The sequence below is a fragment of the Rousettus aegyptiacus genome, unplaced genomic scaffold (genome assembly GCF_014176215.1).
Source record: "Rousettus aegyptiacus isolate mRouAeg1 unplaced genomic scaffold, mRouAeg1.p scaffold_m13_p_10, whole genome shotgun sequence".
Taxonomy (NCBI): domain Eukaryota; kingdom Metazoa; phylum Chordata; class Mammalia; order Chiroptera; family Pteropodidae; genus Rousettus; species Rousettus aegyptiacus.
This window is the reverse complement of record NW_023416285.1, coordinates 45,991,569-46,015,336: the sequence shown is the minus strand read 5'-3', so window position 1 is coordinate 46,015,336 and position 23,768 is coordinate 45,991,569. Positions and strand designations below refer to the sequence as shown.

Genomic DNA, 23,768 nt, shown 5'->3' with positions numbered 1-23,768 from the left:
TCTAAATGTAATCCTGACTGATCTGACTCATAAGGAACACTGTTTCAATCTTATTTAAAAGAAAAAAGAAAGAAAGGCCACCAAGAATAGCTTACAAGAAAAGATAGGAAACTCAAAAACCACACATTGGATTTAGCTCTACTATTTTTTCCTCTTAGATCTTTAAAAAATAATCCCTCAGATATTAAAGGTGGATTCTCCTTTATGCTCAAGGAAAAGGACTTTAAATTGTTCCCCGGTTGCTTCTTCCCCTCTCTACAATTTCTGGTATACATGTAGCTTTCAGATGACTTACAATTTAGACATAAAAAGTATATACATATGAAACATAAAAATAATCGGGATACAAACACTGAGTTGCTTAATATTAAAAAGTACTGAAGTACAACCTGTTGGAAATAATGTGATGGAACAAAAGGAGCTTTCATGCTCTGGCAGTAGGGATGTAAATTAGTTCAACCATTTTAGAAATAAGTTGGCATTATTTTGTAAAGTTGAAGTTAACAAATATAACACAACTAGTCCATTGCTAGCTACAGATCTTAAGAGAAATTTATGCTGAGGATACATGTACTGGAAATCCTAGCAGTCTGTTTATTATAGACCCAAATAAGAAACAACTCTGAGGTCTATATAATTGAAAGGATAAATAAATAGTTGTTATTCACATAGGAGAAAACAATGAAAATGAGGCATCACCACGTGCATCAATATGTATGGAACATAAAAAATGTTAATGAAAGAAACTATATTAAAATGTATACTTTATGATTCCATTTAGAGAAAATTCAAAAACAGGCAGGTTAAACTATATTGTTTGGGGGTACATACTTAAATGATAAAAGAGAGTGATGACCATGAAAGTTGAAGTATGAATAAGGAAAAATCATGGGAGTGAATATTATAAAAGTGAGAAGGTGAGGGGAAGATAGAGTTGTGAGCAGGAAGGAATATGTAGGGGTTCTGGAGTGTAGTCGTTGTTCTGTTTTTTGACCTAGGTGATGAGTTACAGGGGCTGGTTTTGTAATAATTTCTTAACTCTGTATTTAAGTATTCTGCTGTTTTATGTATGCTTGTGATATTTTATACATATAAAAGTTAAACTAATCTTATAATGAGTATATTATTTTCATATAAATTCATATTTAAGATAAGGAATAGGAACTTTTTCTCCATGCTGTTTGAGGTAAATCCCCATGATCTATGTCATTTGGGTCTTTTTGTGGTTATCCTGCTTGAAATAGTATGCAACTTGCTAAAGAGAGCTGGAGAGGAACAAATAACTGATTTCAGTAACTTAATCTAGCCATCTCAAGAGGTGGAAACTTACTAACTTATTCCACATGATAAAAGAAAACTCGAACTAGTTCCAAGTTGTACAAATGAGGTTATAAGGCAAGCAAGACAGAATATGGCAAGAAAAATACAATGTGGGAAATGAGTATTGAAGGGAGAAAGCATGCTGTGGACAGAAGAATTGTGACCCCCATCCCCAATTCGTATGTTGAAAGCCTAACCCCTATGGCAATTAGGTTTTGATGAACTTATGATGGCGGGGCTCTTATGATAGGATTAGTGCCATATGAGAAGAGACCCCAGTGAACCTGCTCTTGCTCGCTCTCTGTCATGTGAGGACACAGTGAGAAGACAGTCATCTGGTAGCCAGGAAGAGAGCTTGTACCAGAAACTGACCATGTTGGTACCTTGACTTTGGACTTATAATCTCCGGAACTGTAAGAAAAATGTTGTTAAGCCATACAGTCTGCAGTATTTTGTTATGGCAGCCTAAGCTGACTAATGCAGAGCAAATATCCAATAACACTTTGAGAAAAAGAATGTGAAGGTTTACCAGTATTAGAGATTTATAAATATTTTATTTGGCAAAAAGTAGTATATTTTTCTCCTAATTATGTAAAGGACAGAACAAAAAGTTATTGTGTTGTCCTGGAGAAAACATACAAGATCATCTCTCTTTGACAAAGTAAAAGGTGCCCTAAATCAAAGTAGTATAAAAATATATCTTCCATACTTAATACTCAAATAATTGTCTAAAAATCCACACATTGTTTTAAATAAGATCATATTTTTATGTCAAATCTACAAAAAATTTTTCTACTCTGGCCTCTAAAAAAATCAAATTTTTATTATTTGAGACCATACAAATAAAAAATACATACAAATAATTTTGTCAGTAAACTTATTAGGGGAAATATAGCTATTTGTGAAAACTGCTTTTTCATAGATGTGTACTTGTATCTTAAGATGATATTCCAGAGTTATTATAATAAATTTTAACTCATCTATTAGTTTTCACTTTAGTCGCCACTAAATTTTTCCAAACTGAGTATACAAAAACATCATTTTAAAGTAACTGATGCACAGAGAGTTTGAATTATTTTTTCAAACAAGTGCTAATGAATTGAATATAAATTCTGGAAATATGAAATATGGGCTATGTCAGGGTTCACTGGCTTTGAAAGAAATCAATATTACCTCTGAACAGAATGATGGGTCAGAATTCCAGTCCAGATTGGCCTGATGATTATGGCCAATTAGCTTCTACAGAGTTCTCAAGGCCTGACTTCCAGGGCTACTTCCGGAGGAAGGTGGCACACCTCATCCCACCCCCACCCCATCAACAGGTTTCTTCTCCCCAGTGAATTACCATTGTTTTCCTGGTATGAAAGTATTATGTTATAAATATAATGTTTTCATATATAGTCAAGCTTTATTCTAGTAAAATAAAGCCTTGGGAACAGTGATATCTAGATTAAAAACTGAATTCCAGTTGATTAAAATTGTTTATTTCTAAGATACAAATAAACATATCCTCTTTAAAGGCTTAATTTGAGGATAATTGAAATTGTTTACCTAGCATAGAGACCCATATAAGACTAAAACAGATAAAAAGTATTACTATTAAAGTAGTATAATCTCAGATTTGATTTAGTGATTATTCAGAAAAATGCTTACTACAAAACATCTCAATGATTAATCAAACCTTGCCTGTCAGAATTCTCCTAATTATGCATTTAAAATTCTGAGATGATTGATTTTATAAATATTTACTGGAAGACTTTAAGACTTTATAATCTTTAAAATAAGTGAACTTTTAAGAAAATAACTCTTGAAAATAAGTTCCTATTTTAACAGTTTTACAATTTTTTTCTTCATTTATTCTTTCTCTTTGAATGTTAATCTGATCATGTGAATATATGTGATACCCAAACAACTTAATTAAATCATAAAACCAGTAGCCTAATTGTTGAGGATTAAGAATATATTTAGAGTCATTCATGTACGGTTATATAAATACATTTAGCTAATGATTTAACAAGGTTGGTAAAAACTCATCCATATAACTTATACCCTATTTTGAAAGTGTGGTTCAGTGTAAACAAAAAAGCTGGAGTATTTGCCTTTATAAAACTTATAACCTTAAGATTTTGTAACAGACCTACTTCACTTCTTGAGGAAGTAACTCTTTTTTGTAATATTTATTTAAGCAAGGTTTTTCAGGTCACTGACTGTTAAATAAATCTAGTTAAGTAAGAGTAATGCATGTTAAAGATTTAAGAATTCCTTACCACACACTCTATATTAACTTTCTTTTCTAATATTTCCCCTTACTGAGAAGTTTCAGGTTCTCAGATTTAGTGTGGTATAATAATTGATTATTTATATAACTTTTTAACTCTGCTGCAAATAGCTTGGAGGGGTTATATACTTTATCCTCTTTGTTCCCAATTTATATAACAAAAATACGTTTATCTTCTTCATAGATGTTATAGGAAATTATGTCATTTCCATTATCTCATGCTTCCATTTAAAATACTTAACTTTCTCAATGTTTGAAAAGTAATTCATTTTAATTACAGACGTAGTATAGAATCCTTACAATATTCCAGATAAGGTAAAAGTCCACTTTGATCACCAAACCAATACCACCACAACATATTTTTCAATAGGGTGAGCAGATTTCACATGGTGAATGTATCTGTTTAGATTAGGTTTAATTAAAAATTTAGAAAACTGAAAAATGACAATGGCCGAAACAAAATGTAAACTCTTTTCAGTCTTCCAGAAATATATGTGGTGTCAACCAAGACTGGGTTGGTGCTCCAATATGTCAGAGACCCTGCTTCTTTCTCTCGTTTCTCCATAACAGTGACCTCCAATTTAAGTCACGGTGGCAGGTGGAGTCATTTCCATTACTTTCCACCCACAGAATAAAGCATATTCGCCCCCCTTTAAGTGCACTTCTTAGAAGTGGTACACAAGTTCCACTTGGATCCCGTTGTGAGAAAGTCAGTCATGTAGACATAAATAGCTGCAAGAGAGGCCAGGAAATGTAGGAAATGGAATTCTTTATTTCAGGAAAATGTATGCCCAGGTAAAAATGGAGACTTCCATTTTCAGAAATTTCTGAAGAAAAAAGAACCATGTCTGCCATAGTGTAGGGGCAGCAAGAATTCTGCTATTACTCCCTTTTCCTGCCTGGCCTAGATATCTCCTAAAAACCTCAGCCAGCAGCGAGAGCCAGGCCTGGTAGAATATTAGGAGTTCCTTCCCTATTAATGAATGGTACCTAGAAATCTATTCTTTTGACTTTTTATGTCTGATATCCCTGGGGATAATTTTGATCTTTCTTGGAACTCTCAGGAACAATACCATCCCAGGAACTATTCCCAGGAAAATAACAACAATGTAAAAAACCAGTAAGTTATAAATTATGTAAGAAGATAAACAACTCACCAAATGCTACTATATGTTTTTTTTTTATGCATATACAAATATATATATACACTATAGAAAATACCCTTGAAGGACGCCTGCAAAACTGAACATGGTGGTTACTTTTAGTGTTTTGGGGTTGTGGTTGGTAATCAAATTGGATTTTAACTTACCTGTAATGTTCTAAAGATTTACAACAAAACAAGGTGTATTTGGGGAGGTGGGAGAGTGTTGAGTAGACTTACTATATGGAAACTTTTAGGAACTCTGGGATAGCTTAACTGGATAGCTACTGTACAGACTTTGTTTGTGAGCAATAGAGGCCAATTTTAATGAACTGAGTCAAAAAGGGAATTTATTGGAAGAACACTGATTATCATAGATTTTAAGAAAAAGTTGAATGATGAAGCTATATAGTAGGAATTAAGGACAGTCACTACAACTCTAGCTGTTTTTCATCCTTTGTCTCTCTGTTTATGCTGTAAATTCTCATGAGGTGGAGTGCCATTGGTCAAGCTCAAGGCATATTCATTAGCTGAGGTTTGGGGGTAAGAGTTGTGAGTAAGCAGGTACTTTGATTGACTGTTCTACTAAGCTACAGAAAGTGAGAGGGACCATTGCTCAAATAAAAATAAGGGTTCTGTTACCAATAAAAGGGGAGACATGTTGGGGAGGCAAAAGCAATAAGTGTCTCCCACTATCACAGAAGACCACATACCAAAGTGTATTTCATTCCTTCAGCCATAATTTTTAGAATGTTCTGTGAGTCTCAAGAGGGAGGCTGTGTTTTGGGACTAAGATTAGGTCTCTTAATTTTCACAAAGGTGTTTATTTAGGTATATTGCAGTGAACCACATTATTTAAAAAGTTTTCTGTACTTTTAAATTTCACTCAGAAATAGTTTTCCTTATTGCTCTTGTTTGCTGAGCTATCTACTCTCAACATGTATTTGGTTATGCTATAGGAAGCAAGGGATAAATGGGCTGCTGTTCACAAATATGTGCTACTCTTCTCTGGGCTATAGCACTTGCTTTGGCCAATAAAATGTGTATAGAAGTGACATGTGTCTTACAAGCAGATGCTCTACGAGCCATTTTTCTCTTTTCCCTCTGCACAGTAACCAAAGATGTTTCAGATAAAGGCTGTTTCATTAGCTTCCCAGTTCATTCTTCCAAGGTGAAGAGCCACAGTAACCTGCTATTGATGTGCATAGCATTATTTCAAAATAATCTTTTGTAATTGTAAATCACTGAGATTTGGACCCGTTTGTTATTATTGCATAACCTAATAAGTTCTGACTGATACACTTGTAAAAAAAAATTTCTGTTCGGACTTCACAGAATTTCTAACTGATTCTGTTTTTAAATATAGAACATAAGCCGGAAATGAGGTAAAAACTGATCAAGTGATGTAGAGGTTGTCCTGTGAGCAATGGAGAAACAATATATGTTTCTTTGCACAAGAAACTGACAAATATTTTAGAGATTTACTATCAGAGCAGTACATACATACATTGCAATATGGAAGACTCACTTTTGGTCAGAACAATGGATTGAAGAATTTCTTAAATATCTGATTCTCTCCATTAGTACTAATTAGTGATTATTTTTTATGTATATTTAGCTGTTTGGATTATTATTTGATATTGATATTACAAGCCGAGACACATTAAGCTAGATAAGCAAAAGCCGACAAGTTATTATCAATTTAACATGTTTCGTTTCTAGAGCAACAAAATAGTAGGTTGCATGTTGTACATGTCTGTATTGATTTAATGAAACCTAGTAGGAATTTTTCTTTAACTCTTCACAAAAAGAAATAACCAGCTCCATTTTACCTCTTAAGTATTTTTAAGATCTATCTCTTATCCTTACCACCACTGCTTTAAATCAGGTCTTCATCATCTCTTATGAAAGCTTTGTAATAGCTTCCTAATTAGTCCCTACAGCATTGCTCTCCTCCAGGCCATGTTTCTCACAGCTGCTAAATATTCTTTCTAAAACACAAGCTTGGCAATTTTATTTCCTTGCGTAAGGCCCTTGTAGTTCAATGTCTTCTGGCAGAAAAGGTTCAATCTCCTTCATGTAGCATACAAGGACTTCCTGGAAAGGCAGCATGGCTTGCTGGTTAAGAGAATGAGTTCTAGAACCAGACTGGCTGGGTTTGAATATAGGTTTTGCTACTACTAGCTGTGTGGCCTTAACTAAATATTGACAACAGTGTATCTGTAAAAATGTTAGCTGTTATTAATACTATATGGTTTCTCCCTTACTTCATCTACTTTTTGACTGCTTTGCAATTACTCAAGAGTGCTCTGCCCTTTAACATCTCTATTCTTTTGTTTCTTTGTAGTTTCACCCCCTGTCCCAAACTTGCTAATGTTCTCATTTTTTAACATTTAGTTCAATAAATGCTTTAAAGCTTAAGATTAAGTGACATCTCCTTGAATTGATAGTGTATTTTTCTTAATCACTCTTCTGATATCTATGCATATTTCTGTAACAATTATCACATGGTATGACATTATAATGTTGACATATCTCTTCATCTCTATGAGACCACAGGCAGCTTGAGAGCAGAGATTGCCTATCTTTGTGCTTGGTATAGTTCCTGGTACATTATAGGCAAATAATAGAAATGTTTGTTGAAGATGTAGGAAATTTCCATATGAAGAAAGGACTGTTATTCCCAAATCACTCTGGAATACACTCTTCATTATGTGGTTCAATGCCGCATGATCAAGGTCTTCATGATAAATTTTCTTTAAATTTTACTTCCAGACAAATTTATTTTTCTTTTGAATTCTTTTTCTCTTCTGAATTCTTAATGCGTCCTTTTAATCTAACAGAGATCATTCAACCTTTGTTTCCTTAATTATCTCCACTCACAGAGCTAAAATTAATGCTCTGTTCTAGCAACTGATTTGGTATAGGTATCTAGTATTTTAATTTTATATATTAAATAAGTAAGCTATATTTAAATTATAGAAAATTAAAAATTATTGTAAGTACTAAGGGGTATAGATATACTGAATTTTCATGTCATGATAAAAAGAATAAAATGGGCATGTAAGTGAAATTAACTGTATCTGACTTGAGTATTGATATGAACACTTATATTATTTATAGACTCAATTCCAATTAACTGTATGAAATTAAATTGAAGAATCTAGTATATTATAATTATTTCATATGATTTATAATGATTGTGTATAATGTATATGTGATTTTAGTGTTATAAGAAAATCATATTGTAATAAAGAAGCATAATTGTTGACTTCAGGTGTTTTAAATAAATATTGTAACTGAAACCTGCTATTTATAGGACATTAACAAGTGCTGGTAAAGACCTGCAAGATAACTTTCTGAAGGCTCTGGCAGTGAGAGAAGAGGACAATCGCAATGGAAAAGTGAGCGTGAGTACATTTCATTCAACAACTAAAAATACATACACTAAAGACACAGTTAGTATATAATATATAGTTAGCTGAATATATAACTCTTAATATCTTCCCCCAAAAGTAATTTATGAGGGATATAATATGGTTCTTTATTATTTATATGTTATAGGAATATATGTAACTTTTTTTTATTAGAATTTACATCTGTATAAGTAGCTGAATGGTGAAAAAAAAAAAAAAAAAAAAAACCCAACTAGGATTCTATCCATCTATTGCAGAAAAATGCTTGTGCTTGACAGTCTGGTTGTCATCTTCAGCTGTGTACTATTCCTATGTTGAAATGTCCTGCTTCTTTTTAGCTTGACCTCCTACTGTACTTTTCTAAGTTATGTCATCCACTGGCCCCCAAGTTTTGCCCCCTGCCTACTTGATTTCATTTTACTTGTAAAAGATAGTACTAGAGTCTGCCCAGTAGTCCTACCTTGGGAGATGTGATAGAAACTACATAATGAGAGAAATGATTTTGAATCATCCAAGGAGAATGTGCTCTTGCTTTATTAAAACATGTGCTAGTTTCAAATATGTCAACTTGCTAATATTATTTGGAATATATATTTACTTTTACCCTTTGTTAGTATAATATTAGTGATAAGAATCTTTAAGTCTTAAAATGTTCCAAGTCAAGAATATAGTTTCATGCTGAAACTATAATAAGTGAATTTCAGAAAAATAATCAGAATAGTATGATGAAAAATTTAGAGCAACAGAAAAATATTTGTTTAAGGAAATCTATTTTACCAAAGTTTTCTCAATAGAAATGTCAGAGTTTTCCTCATTATCAGGTTCCTTGAAAATTTCACATACAGAAAAAATTTTCGATGTCCTTCAGAGAGAGAGAGAGAAAAAAATCATATCTTGGTTATATAATTGTATAGAATTAACCTGAACTTGAAATCAGGGTAAGGTCCTTGAAGGAAGTGGGCTGAGTGAGATTTCAAGAGGTGAGGTCGGAAATATGGGCACAGACTAGACTCTAGGGCCTTATAAATCACAACAGAGAAGTTATCTGACTTTTAATTAAAGAGAAGCTAGAAAGTTGGGAAGAAAAGCAGAAAAATGTGATTGTAACAGGAATCCATGATAAGGACTTTCAAGAAAGAGCAAGTGATCACTAGTGATCAAGCAGGATAAGGACTGAAATGAATCTTTGCGTTTGACAATATGTACATTTTTAAAAAAGATCCAGTCACAGGGTTGTCAAATATAGCATAGGAAATACAGTTCATAATATTATAATAACTAAGTATGGTACCAGGTGGTTACTAGACTTACGGGGTGATCCCCTCATAAATTATATAAATGACTACTCGCTATGTCATATACCTGAAACTAATACAAATATATGTCAAATATAATTGAAAAGTTAAAAATTAAAAAAAAATTATTTGACAACTAATTTCATCTACAGTGAGGTTGGAAATCAGATTCCAAAGGGTTGAAAAATGGTTCACAGTTAGACAGTAGTACCAACAAACATCTGTAGAGAATGTAAACCCCTGTTTTTTATCACAATGATATCCTTATGTTCTCCCAAATTTAAGTCAAATCACTTCACTTTTCACCAATTCGATTATCATTTACTTGATTCAGACACCCCTTATATCTTAAATTACTATCATAGCCTCCTAAGTGATATGTTTATATGTTTTCTTGCCTAGCTTTCATCCATTTTTCAATCACTCAATACATATCCTTGTGCACCTGGTCAAACCTGGAACTGTTCTAGTCACTGGGACACTGAGGCACTGCAGATTTTGTGACCTTTAAGAGTTTATATTTTATAGAGGAAGATAAAATAAGTAAAAAAGTGGAACAATTAATTTCAGCTTCTGGATAGGTGCTTCAGAGAACATAAAAGTAGAAAATGAAATAGAAAGAGAGATGGTCAGAAGACCAGAATGGCTGAAATATAGTTATCGAAGGGGTTGCAATCCCCTTTGATAAAGACAGATGCAATCAAAGAGGAAGTCAGCAGCTGGCTCATGTAGGTTTCAAGGAATTTCGATTGTATTCTTTAATTTTAATTTCTATATGTATTCTTTGTTATTGTAATGGAAAGTTGATAGGTGATCTTAAGCAAAGAAATGCCCTGATCTTGTTTACACTTTAGAAAGATCCATCTCACTGCTGCTGTGTAGGATAGGAGATGTGGGAAACAGAGCTCAAGTGGAGACAAGGAGAAGTTACTGAGCCCTTGTAATTAATCCGCAAGAGATGAAATTTAAAACAGCGTGGTAGTAATTGAAATAGAGGGCAGTTACTGAATCGTGTCTATTTTAGAAGCAGAGCCGACAGGACTCACTGATGGATTGGATGTGGAAGATTAAAGAGGAAATTAGGGTGGCTTTTAGGTTTTTGGGTTGAACAAGTAGTGGATGATGGTGACACTTACTGTGACAAAGGAACTCTTGGGGAATGCTTATTTTGGGAATCAATAATTACATAATTATGTCATGGCCATATTAATTTTGTGATGCTTATTTGATATCCAAGTGGAAAACTTGATTGGTCTTTTACATATATTGGTCTGGAGCTTAGGAGAGAAGTCTTGGCTAGAATAAAAATCTAAATAGTAAATTATCAACGTCTAAATTGTATGTAAAGTCATGGATTGGCAAAAGTTTATTAGGCAGAGATTTTAGGTAAAAAGACTGAAGTCCCATGACAGGTCTTTAGGATACTTACTGTCAGAAGAAATTATGTGTGAATCTTATGAGGTCCAAACTCTCCAAGGGAAATGACTATTTCCTAAGCATTAGGATTTCTCTACATAATGTGTAAATGCAAAATAAACAGAGACTTTCAACCCAAGGTCACATGTGCTGCTCTTTTTGTTTCCTCTTTCGAGAATACATACTAGAAAAATAATGGTATAGTTTCAGAACTGACAGTCGACCTGCATGGCGTAATAAGGCTTGCAGCACTGCCTCCATAGCAGTCATCCTAGGTAATTTTCTTTAAATGTAGCTAGGATATTAGAAGATTAGATTTACTTTCCCACATTCACACATTTTTATTTTGAGTTTGGTGATCCTAGGTTGCAAATGCTATTTTGTGTAATTGAATCTTTTTCTGAGTGTCCTCCTTCTCCCTCTAGTCAACTAATTGCAAAATTGATTTATTAGTTGTTTCCATTTAGGCCTTGAATTTGCTCTGCTCTAGAGTCTGAATCTCTGGTAAACAGCACTCCCCCAACCCCATGGGCCCCCACCCCATATTTTCAATGTTCAAGTTCTAGGATTGTTTGTTACATGCGTTCGTATAGTTCCCACAAACCTACTGCTTGTGTAATCTCAGGCTATGCCCTAGGAGGGAATGGGTTTTAGGAACATTTTCTAAGTTTATATAACTGCTACTCAAAGAATAAAAATTCTTGAAAATGTACTTCCTTAAAACTTTTGGTGGTTCAATGGGTCAGGTGCTGTTGACATAGATATTGTTCGTATAAATTATTTTTTTAAAGATTGTACCAATTCAGAGGTAAGCCAATTTAATTCAAGAATCAGTATTATTTCATGAATGCCTCTGAATTTCATATATAATATATACTATACATGTGTATGTATGATATACATATTGCCTGTGTTTGTGCACATACACAGGCACTATAAACAAACACATTTTTTCTTTATATCTTTTCCAAAATACTCTGTTTTAAATGATTATGATGTTCCATGCATTTATTTTTAACAAAATATTGAGCCCTATGTGCAGTGCATGTACAAAAATGTTTAAAAGGATTAATTGTGCAGTGCTTCAAATGACAAGCTCAATGAATATGTTTCCCTAATAATATAACTACTTAATTTTATTTTAAGTATAAGCCATTCATTAAACATTCCTACCTCATGCACCATGTTTTTCAGATTTAAGAATTCTTTAAAGACTAAAATACTTAACCATTATTTCTCATTAATAACTAGATTTATTGTTTCCTGAGAAAGTATAGTTTTTGATTGTTCGTGTTATGAAATTTTTAACACTATTGCCACGGTGAGGCATTTATTAAGTGTATGTTTATAATAAGTGCTTGGAAAAGCGGACTAAACAGATCTGGTTCTAGATATCTAGAAACTCGCATTGGTGTTGCAAACCATAGTGTTGCAGGAGGATTAAAAAATTCACAGAGAATTGAACACATTGTTTTATTTTATGAGATGCTTGAATAAAGGTATATCATCTTGAGAGCTTTCATGTATATGATAGAGGGTAAGGAAAATTTTAGAGGTCTGTATGTGATGACTGTATGAAGAAATGACTACATAGAAATTAAAGAGGTAAAATTGGTTATTCTGAGAAAATAATTTCGAATTTCTTTCTAAATTACTCTGAGGTATTTACATAACTGATAAATTTCTTTTCTTTCCTATATTGGTGTCTATGACATAATTATCTTATAGTTTTCCTACTCTCTTCTGACTTTTGATCTCAGTCTCTTTCTTGGGCTGACCACCTAATACCTCTACTTGACCTGCACTGCATCTCCCGCTATATACGTTTCGCCTTGGTGAATCATCCAGACCCATGAACTCACTGACTATATGCTTCTTGCTGTCAAAACAAGGCTTGGATCTTTGCTGTCCATAAATATATATAAGTAAATTTATTCAATTATTTGTTAGATGTTAATAACTGGTTCTGTCCTAAGCATTGTACTAACTTCTGGAGATACAATGGATAGCAAGTGTATATGGAATTTAGAGTTGATTGAGAAAGAAAGTCTATAATCAAGTAAACATATAAATAAAGCAAAATTGCAACTGTGATAGGTGCCATGAAGGAAAAAATAATTGGTTGTGTATAAGTGGGTCAAGAGATGATGTCAGATTTTCAGATAGAAAAGATCAATATACCTACAGTATGAAGAATAAGTTATAGAGAGATTAAAACAGATGTCAATTAGTGCCTTACAAGATTAGATAAGAGAAAATAAGATGGTAGCCTGGACCAGGAAGAGGATAGGGAGGATGAAGAGAAGAGAACATGGTTCACTCAAAGATCAGGAATGGGATGTAGAGAACATGGATCTGATTTTGGAGATAAGTTGTCTTTGACAAAATAAGTGGTTGAGATAGTAGATAGATGGAGGAAAAAATATCTTTAACTCAACCCCAGTGTTTATCTCCACATTGTTATACCTCAGATACATTTAATTACAACTAAACCAAATACCTTTTCATCTTCCACTGGTCACCAAGTCTGGTCAATTTTATTTTGTAAATATGCCTCAAATAAACATGGAGGAGGTGGCAACAAAGCCAAAGAGGTGAGCAACAGACAACTGTTGTGCTCAGTAGCATTGACATTGCTCCAAAGATGATTGGTATCCGTAAAAGAATTTAGACAGATGGTCAACGTGATCAGATACTTACTTTAAGAGTACACTGGCAGCAGTGTGTGAAAGTAAGTACATGTTTGTGGGGGTGAGGGATGGGATATGAGAAAGGGAGGTCAACTGAGAGGCTGTTGTAACATTTCAGACAATAGATAATAAAAGGCTGGGATAAAGAAATGACAGAACGAATAGTGGGAAGGAGATGGGTTTGAGTAATTTAGGAGATAACTGCAAACCGTGTTCTTTGTTTTGATGTAGGAAATGGTGAGAGGGAGTTTTGCGTATATTTATATGTTTTTATTTAGGGGATTCAATGGAGTATATGCGACCGATGATAATTTTATTAATGGGAAGAGAATTGTGATTCTAGCTTAGGAGATTTAATGTGGTTCCGTGGTTAAGAGCATAGAAGTTAAGGTACTAGATTTACCTTACTTACCTTGTATTACAGATCACAAAAGAACTATGCACGTTTTCTAAGCCATAATGTCCTACTATGTAATGTAGGTATTAAGAATACCTTCATCTTAATATTGAGTATTTAACAAAATATTGATTAAACACTGGCACACTGTATGATAAATAAGTATTGAATAAATAATGTGCTTTCTGCAGTAAAAGTATAATGTTGCTAGAGTTATAATTGTGAATAAAATAGAAGTTGTAGAAAACATGTAATACTTTTATTGATAGTTTTTAAGGAAAACATTGAACAGTTTTGAATCTCTCTTTAGAAAAGACTATTGGGCTTCCTGAGACAGATGCTTATGATTTTATTATGGATCTAAATATTGTTGGTCATTAGCAAGATATAGCAATCAGCATATTAAAAAAAGCGTTTTATGTTATGGAAAAAAAGTGTTTTATGTAGGAAACCACAATCTACTTCATTAATTTTCTACTTTGTACAAACCACTTTGCTATTGCCATAAACAAAGATGGAAAAGATATGGGCCCTTCCTGCAGTATTTCTAATGTAGTGGGATTATGTAACTCCTTTAAGTGGCCAAGTGGCAGGGTGGGGGTGGGGTGTGGGGAGCTGTTATTTTTAGGTGGTAGTCAACTAAGGATCCTGGATTTATTGAATGGAGAAAAACAAAAATAAAATATTCTCTTCCTAATCAGAGACTCATGAGGATTGTAATAAAAGGTCACGTGCTGTTCCGGGCTGAGAAAGTGGAACCTGTTGACACTTATTTTCCCACTGAATGTTGACTGTGTAAACAGTTACATGGCTGGCCAGTTTGGGCTTTGAAATATGCATTATTGAAGCTGGTATAAATGTACTGCTTAAGGGTTTTTCTTCAGAGTCATTCAAAGAAACCACTGTACGTGGCTCAGGAAAACCTATGAATTAGGCAGCTCCTAATATACCCATTTCCTGTGTTGAAATCTCTATGAAACTTAAGATCGCGTTGTATATGACCAGTAACATTGTGCTGACATGATCTTTTCCCTCCTTGCTATTTTCCAACTTCTATAAAATGTTCCCTTTTAAGAAAATGAAGGTATTATACATATGTTTATTTCCTTTATAATTGAATCCATGCTTGTCCACTAATAAACCCTTATGGAAATTATATGACTCATACAATCTTACCTACATTTTAAACAAATTACATCAATGTTTGTGGAAAATAAAATGCACATCAACTTCCATTTCACTAAAAAGTATGGTTGAATAGATCATTAATTTTTTACTTCCTGGTTAAAAATATGATATAGAGGCAGTGAGAAATTATGTAGAGTGGAGTTTATGGAGCCATATTAATATGAGTTTGATTCTTGGATTTCCCACTTATTACCAGCTAAGTACAAGTTCCTCAACTTTATAGAGTGAGTTTTACCATCCACAATATGGGGATACTAATTTTCATACAGCTAAGATATTTCTAGAATAAAATTATGTAATGTTTAAAGCACAAATAAGTCTAATCCTTAGTAGGTGTTCAATAAATTATAAATTATGTGTGCTGTGTTCGTTTAGATTTTCTAGAAGCAGAGCTTAAGATGCAAAATTCGGTGCAAGTGAGAGAATTTACTAAATCACTTGCACTGAAAAAGGTAGGCAGGCATGTGGTTTCAGTGGAAATCTAGCCTTAGTCTGATCACACAGGGAGCTCTGGAGCATGAATTGTGTCGGTTTGCTGTGCCTTGAGGCATGGGGGAGGTGCTTACACACTCTTACACCTTTCCTGTCTCTATCAATTAATCATCAGCTGCCACAGGGGTTGGGGGTGGAGGGAGTAAAGTGGCTCCTGTCGGCTAAACACAGTCATTTTTGAGGAGGTGCAGGTGTTAACCATTAGCCTTTAACACCTGAAGCATCTGGAGCTGGATGCACCAGCCTGAGAAAGGGAATCCAGGAGGGACACCACTGCCAGGCACTGTGATGCAAAAGCTCAACATTAAGGCCATTAGTGATATATGAACGAAATGAATGCCACTTTTTCAGTGATGTAATCTTATATAAATAAAAATATTTTTAAGATATTTAATCATTTTATATAAAAGTTTAATTTTTTAATATCTCATTTTATCAATCATTTTTATGTAAAAGTGTATTTCTTCAGAGTCTCATTTCCATAGTCACTTGAAGTAAAATAAAATATATTTTACTGCAAAGGCAGCTTCATTTACAAATAATTAGAAATTCAATCATGGTTTTCTGGTCCAGAAATTCTGCATATATAATAAGCTTTCTCATTTAAATCTTATGTCTACTAGTATATGTCCCCACATAGAAAAGGTACTGTTTTGTTTGTATTGACAGAATCAAACCAGTGAATCAACAACTGCAAGTAAGCAACTAGCATTGTGTCTAAGTGCATTTATGAAAGATATATTTGTGATTATAATAAGTAATAATTGCCATCATAAAGAATGGAGATAAAGCTTATTAATTACTTTCTGAGCACTACGCATTTTCAGAACTAGTGCAGTATTTCTTTGGAGGCTTTTGGCTGCTTGTGCACTATAAAAAAGAGTAAAGTTGATATAAGGTCACCAAAATTTGAAAAATGAATCTCTTTGCCACATTATGTAGTTATATTCCCAGTGTTCTATGCAAACGAGTTATCATGGGTATTTGTCTAATGGTGAAATGTAGTCAGATTGTTTAGACATTAGTAGAGGTATAAATATTCTAAGAATGCATTACTTCTCTTCATAAATGAAAATAGAGCTATAAATTATAAAAGCCCACTGATTTATTCACAGCAAGTACACTGATAACAAAAGTTTGTATGAACTTTCAAGTTCACAATCCCTTAACTACTAATGTAAAATCCACAAAGTTCTGAAAACCAAAGGATGTTTTTTTTTTAAATTTGGAGTAAAGTTATTTGTCAATCAAACATGACCTGACATGAGGTTATTTATAGAATCTATTTCATTTAGCGTGACTTTCTCTTTAGTTTATTGAAGAAAAACTAATGTATTTGGTTATTGGATGCTCTCGTAGGCTTTCTTGGGATTGTCGATAAAAAATATGTTTGTCTACCATATTACTTTACCAAAATCCAAATATTCTGAATTCTAAAATAATTCCAGCTCCAAAGATTTTGGGTAATGTTATGAACCTGTATACATTTTGTAAATATATGAAGTACTGTGTTCATTATGGTAAAGTGAGCTATATAAGAAAGCAAAACAAATCTTAATGATTTAATAATAAAAATGTATTGCTCTTTTACTTCATGCTCAATTGCTTGTCCATGTTAAACTCACAGTAGGGCTTTTTCTGTTACATGTACTCATTCAGGGAACTGTATTGACAGATAAGCTCTATTTTTATTACACAGCTTCTGAAAATTCTCTGGATATTGAGGATCAGCTCAAAGAAGAGAGAGAAAGGAGAATTATGGAGAAGGTTTTCTATGGGTCAGGCCTGGAAGTGTGGTTTACAATACTATGTCCCAGTTCTCTTGTCTAGCACTCATTCATATGGCCACATCTACTGAGAAGACAGGGAAATTTAGTCTAGCTGAGTGCTAGGAGGAAAGGGAAATGTGATTGATGAACTACCAGTTGCTTCTGTTATCTGCCACATATGCATTTGTATGCATTACATTATTGCTGTATCATATTCCCAAAGCAAAATATTTACTCTCATTTCTTAATTAAAGCCATTAGTCATCTTTAGTAAGTGAATGACATTTAAATTTCTAAAATTAATGGGAAGACTGAAAAAGAAGAATGGAATGGGTAGCCAGTCCTACTAGATAATAACATATGTTAAAAAGTCACCATTACTAAGACAATATGGTACTGGAGTATGGATAGATAGGTGCTCAGCTGTGCTAGTAATCAGACAAATGAAAATTAAAATGAATTATATTTCACACAAACAAGATTGACAAAAATTTAAAAGATCGGCCTTTCCAAACACAGGAGAGGATGTGAAGAAGTAAGAAAGCATGTTCAGAGCTGGCAGGAGAGCAATTCAGAGAACGATTCGAAAATATCTGGTGAAAAGAAAGATGTGCACAGTCTTTAGTAGATACATACCTGAAGACACTCAATCATGTCTATCGGATAATTATAAGTATGTGCATTGTAGCATTGCTTAGAATAGCAAAATAACCTAAATGTTCGGAAACATGAAAACAAGTTGTGGATCATATACTGAATGGGATAGTGCATAGAAATCAATGTGAAAAAAAGATGTTTTCTATTTATCAACATGGAATCATCGTAAAAACGTCACATTAAGTTATACATTTTTATGGATACATTCATGTTCTAATTGTATAGAAACTACATAGGGACGATGTACATCAAATTTAGGAAAGTGGTTACATCGTACAAGGTAGGAGGAGATTGACGAGGAAATAGGGGAGAAGAATAGAACTGAAGAATAGGTTTTTTTGTAATGTTTTCTTTCTTTAAAATTCATACCACTATGGAGAATGTGAAGATTTGAGTAAGCCGCTTAGCTGAATGTTGGCTAAGGTATTAGTTATAGTAGTTATGTTAATAGTGTTAGTTACATTAATCTCTTTTGTAATTTTCTTTATGCTTGAAATAGTTCAGAGTCACAAATGGAAGCCAAAAACAAATTATAATATTTTGGAAAATTTTTTAAATGTGAATGGATTTATATCTAGAAAAATGTTTATAAAGAAATAATAACAAAACATGCAGCCAAGAGGTCAAACAAAAGGGGCAAACCTTGGGTCACAGCTCACAACAATTCATTTGCTCTGGGAAAGGAACCCAGATCCAGAGGTGGGCCTCCAGAGGCCACAGGGATCCGGCTTTCTCTATCTGTCTAAATGATTTATGTTGGGCCCATAGGATTCTCTCAGTCGGGAAGTAACTTAGAAATGTTGAGATACAGAGCCAGGGAGTCACTGAAGCTAACCTCTTTAAAGAGATGGTCGGTAAATTCCAGCTGCTGAGCTGCCTGCATATCTGCTCCTGTATCTTGAATATTCAGCCCAGGGACCTTTCAGTCTGGGAGATACTGCTGAACTATTCTGCTAAATCCTCCATTTTTGACTCCTTAAATTAGAGTCAAATTCTTGGTTTCCAACAAGGGAACCTTAACTATAATCTTAAAATTGGTAAAGTTAATCTCTGTTACAGAGGGGATAATCATCTAGCAGAATCCTTTTGTGGGAACAGATTATTTCCAGTTCCATTTAGAAGAACCCTCCAAAAGCATTGGTAGAGTTAGAATCTTTGGATTCATGTTCTGTGTGCAGCTAAGAAAACTGTTACTTGCTCTAAATTCAGTTCTATGTGCTTGCCAGACAGCAACTCAAAGGTTAATTAAGAACTATTGAAAAATTGCTACAGATTTTGGAGAGATACAAAGCAAAATTCAATGAGTCTAGTAAAATGTAAAATTATTGGACATGTCGATTGTGGTGATATATATAAGAGCTTTTATTTTGAAAAAAATTAGTATTAATGAAGCTGCTACATAACTGAGAAGAAATTTCCAGATTGTTTTGGGTTCTAACACATGCAATGAGGGCCAAGTATATTCATGAGGCTGGCTACTTGATCCTTGCTGCTATGTTATAGTAGTATTCCTTCTTTCAAATACATAAATTTTAAGAAAATAATTCTGGTGCTAATGTTAACAAACATGGTAGCTTTCATGTTGTGAATGATACAAAAATAAACAGGAAAATAAATAATCTTGATACATGAACTACTTTTTAGAAATGAATGAATTAAATAGCTCTTTGAACAAATAGTTTCACTTCCTAATGTTAGCAGAGGGTCTCATAAAGAAGTTACGAGTGAAACTTAGCTGTCAGGGAAGACGATTGACTATTTTATAATAAATAACACAGCTGAACTTCAGAACAATAATAGGGATATAACAACGATTACTCTTTAAAGTTTGTGAACATTATTGCTCAACCCAATTTATAAAATGTGATGGTGATTTTGTGAGAAATTTGTAACATCTAACGACTTAAATGTTTATGCTATTAGAAAATTATGTTGCATCATATTCAAAAGATTTTTCTTTTCATTTTCCAATTGAATATAATTTAGTACTTTAAAAGGTTGGTATGTATGCTCTCAGCGAGATTTGGATCACAAACAGAAATTTAGCAATTATGTTGATTTCTCCCTTCTTGCTTAACTTCAATATGTGGTGAATTAACTAAATGCTCCTGAGAGCCAATGTTTTGAAGTAGTAGTCTGTTTATTTAGATGCCCCAACTGAAAAAGAAACACATTAAAGCCTTCCTATTCTTTATCCTCTTCCCCTCACCCTTGCCCCCAAGTCCAAGGGGAAAGGTCTATCTTACCACTGGGTCATCACAGGGTTGTATTTTTTTATATGAGAAAAACAGTGCATATGTTTCCAGGTATGTTGCCAGGTGCTCTTCTTTTAACCAATTTTGAATGTTTGATCCTTGCTGTTTTTTATATTTATTCATCCTGGGTAAAGTAGTTTAAGGGGAGGGGCCAAATCTGAACCAAGAAGTTTTTATTACAGTCAAGACAGCAAGAATACCAGCTCTCTTTGGCATGGGGGCTGGATACATTTATATTCTACTTTAGTTGTTGAGAAATGGAGAAAAAGTCTTAGAAGGGTCAGTTTATCTATCATTCTTTTTTAGAAATCTCTGCTCCTCTTCGTATTTGACCAATATACAGTCTTTGCAATGTTAACAATTGCAATTAAGATAGTTGTCTTTTATTGAATGCCTACTTTGTGTTGACACTTATAATTTATCAAATTTGTTAGATAAAGTTATTCCTAATATTCCCTTACCATTTTAATGTCTGTAAGATCCATCTATAGTGATAACCACTCTCATTCCTGATATTGGTAATTTGTGTCTTTCCTGAGCTGTCTGGCCCGAGATTTATCCATTTTATTGATCTCATAGAACCAACTATTCATATCATGGATTTTCTCTATTATTTTTGTGTCATTTACATCACTGATGTCTATTTGTTATTTCTTTTCTTCTGCTTACACTGAGTTTAATTTAGTCTCTTTCTAGTTTCTTAAGATGAAAGTTTAGGTCACTGATTTGAGACTTTTCTTTTTTCTGATATAGGTGTTTTAGTGCTGTAAATTATCCTTTAAGCACTACTTTAAGTAATCTTTTGATTGATCATGTTTTCATTTTCATGCAATTCATTTTTTATGCAGTACAAATGACTTTCTGATTTCTCTGTTGATTTCTTTATGACTCATGGTTTATCTAAATGTTATTATTTAGTTCCAAATATTTGGGTATTTTCCAGCTTCTAAGATTAGTTTATTAATTTTGATTACCCATTCCTCTTCTTCTTTTACTGTCATGTTCTTATCATTTGAGATGAACATGCCAAACAGACATAAAACTGTTTAAACTAATGTTCTTTCATCTTAGTACTGTGTTCTTATGTAATCTCTGAGGAGACTACAGTTTCGATTTGTTTTGTTAATTTTCTCTGTTATCTAAGTTACTTCTGTGTCTTCCAGGGTAAATACTTGTGGTATATATATTTTTGTCTATCATGTTGCAGGATTGTTCTCAAATTGTTAATGACCCTTGGTTATTCAGTCATATTTAAGAAAAAAAGGCAGCATAAAAGCTGACTATAAGCTCTGATAGGTTTTGTGTTAATTTATGATTGGCCGGGGAGCTTACCATTAGGCAGAGGTCCTTTTAAATATGGAAGGCTTTGTTCTGTGGCACAAAGCGCCTGTTCTGATTCTCCCCCAGGGTCTTTGTTCAGTTTTTTTAGATATTAATCTTCAATCCTTCGTCTAGGTGTTTGAGGGACATGACTGTCTGGCTATTAATAATCCTGTTCATTCAGGTAGAATGTATTTTTGATTGACCTTCTTATATCCAGCCCCAGTTCTCACTCCTTGACTCCCATGTCAGTGGAGTTTCTGAGTTCTGAGCGTCTCCAGGGCTCGACTGATAACGTCAGCTTTCTTCTTGGATGCAGTCCTTTCCCTTCTCCCTTTCTCCTGCCGTCCTTCCGTTTTTTTTCCCCCTCTACAAATAAGCCTAACTATACCTGCTTCCCTTTTATTAATAATGATAGATATATTTTAATCTTCAACTATTACAGAGATTTATTTTTAAAGCAGAATTATGCCATTATATTCTTACTATCAAGAAACAAATGTTTGATGGTGCATACACTGCTCAAAATCTGCTCATATATATGTATAATTTACATATACATATATAAAATGCTCTGTTCATTTATTAATGTAATTTTTGGTAAAGCAAATTTTCCCATATTTTAAAGATGACTAGGAGTACAAGGAAAAATATATGTACTATATGATGTAGGTACTCTTTGGGTTTATGTTGGGGTGTGGAGAGTGGGTGGTGCTTGTCCAGCATTCTATGTGTATTTGTTGTTTTGCAATAGATGCTACTTGATAGGCCAGAACTAAGGTGACTTTTTAATCTAAATACTTTTTTCCTTATTGGATTGGGGTAAAGAATAATCAAATAGGGTTTCCTGTTATGATGGTGGAGTAGGTGAACACTGTACCCACTTCCTTTCGTGACCACATCAAAATTGCAACTAAATTATAGAATAGTCAACCTGGAGAACCATCTGAAGAATAACGGAATGGAATTCCTATAACTAAGAATATAAAGAAGCCATGTGGAGACTGATAGGAGGGGTGGGGCTGGTTCCACACCCATATGTGGTGGTTGAGTATTGGGAGGGATATCTCAGCTACAGAGGTCCCCCGGGCTCCTGAGCCCAGGGCTCTAGTGCCAGGAAGAAGAGTCCCCACAACAGCCAGCTGTGAAAATAAGTGGAGATTCCGTCAAATTCTGTTGAGGTGGAGGGCTGCTGGAAACCCAGGTGCCTTCTTAAAGGGCTTGTACACAGGCTCACTGGCTCGCAAACACTCACCCTAAGTTCCAGCGAAAGGATAACAGCTTAAAAGGCACAGAGGCATATGGGAGAAACTGAATTTTGTGGCTTAAGGATGAGGGCCGTCATTGTCCTTCTGTTGAAACTTCTCCTGACACAGCCTACTAGCATAGCCAGGCAAAGCCAAGCATAAAATCGGAATCTGCATTAACCTGGTGAACGCTGCTTACCCCATACCAGTAACTCCCTGAGACCCCACTCCACGTATCTCATGCACTACCCTTGTTTCTTTCAGTGGCTGAGCCTCAGTCCATGCTATAGAGTTTCTTAAATACTCTCTAAGATCTGCAGGCCCCAGGGAGGCAGCAGCTGGCCTCTGTGCGCCCTGTGCCCTTGGCTGAGTAGCCCAAAGCCTGGTGCAGGTGGCAGCCAACCTTGCATCGCAGCAGGCGGCCTCTCCCATGTGCCTCTGGGCCTAGCATAGGCTCTTATCAGTGAGGCTCCTACCAGGTAGCCCCCAGCTGGGCACAGGCAGTGGCTGATGTTGGCCTGCCCCAGAGCCCCTCAAAAGAGGCCCCAGAACCAATACACCTGATGGCCGGCTTCAGATCACAACAAAGTACCACATGATTGTCTTCACAAATGGCATACCTAAAGAGTGCTCTCAGCAGGCACCAGAGCCCCTCTGGGATGAATACTGTTCTGTGGGGTTAGCCCCCACTGTGATGGTGGCCAGTCCTCATAACCAGTCAGCCTGAGGGTCAATCCCACCCACTGACATGCCAACAGCAATCAAGGCTCAACTACACCAGGAGGGCACACACGACCCACACAAGGGACACTTACCCAGCTTAGATAACCAGGGAGAATGTGCTACTGGGCCCCACAGGACACCTCCTACATAAGGCCATCCTTCCA

The 23,768-nt window shown here is 34.5% G+C and overlaps 1 protein-coding gene across 2 annotated transcripts in view; it reads left to right on the top strand.

Annotated features, from left to right (window-relative positions):
- CFAP299 (cilia and flagella associated protein 299) overlaps positions 1-23,768 on the top strand; it is a 500,183-nt gene that overhangs the window by 190,904 nt on the left and 285,511 nt on the right. For both annotated transcript variants that reach the window (XM_016156182.2, XM_016156181.2), the window contains exon 3: positions 8,059-8,149. In XM_016156182.2, coding sequence (XP_016011668.1) covers positions 8,059-8,149 — 91 coding nt within the window. The remainder of the gene's footprint in view (positions 1-8,058; positions 8,150-23,768) is intronic.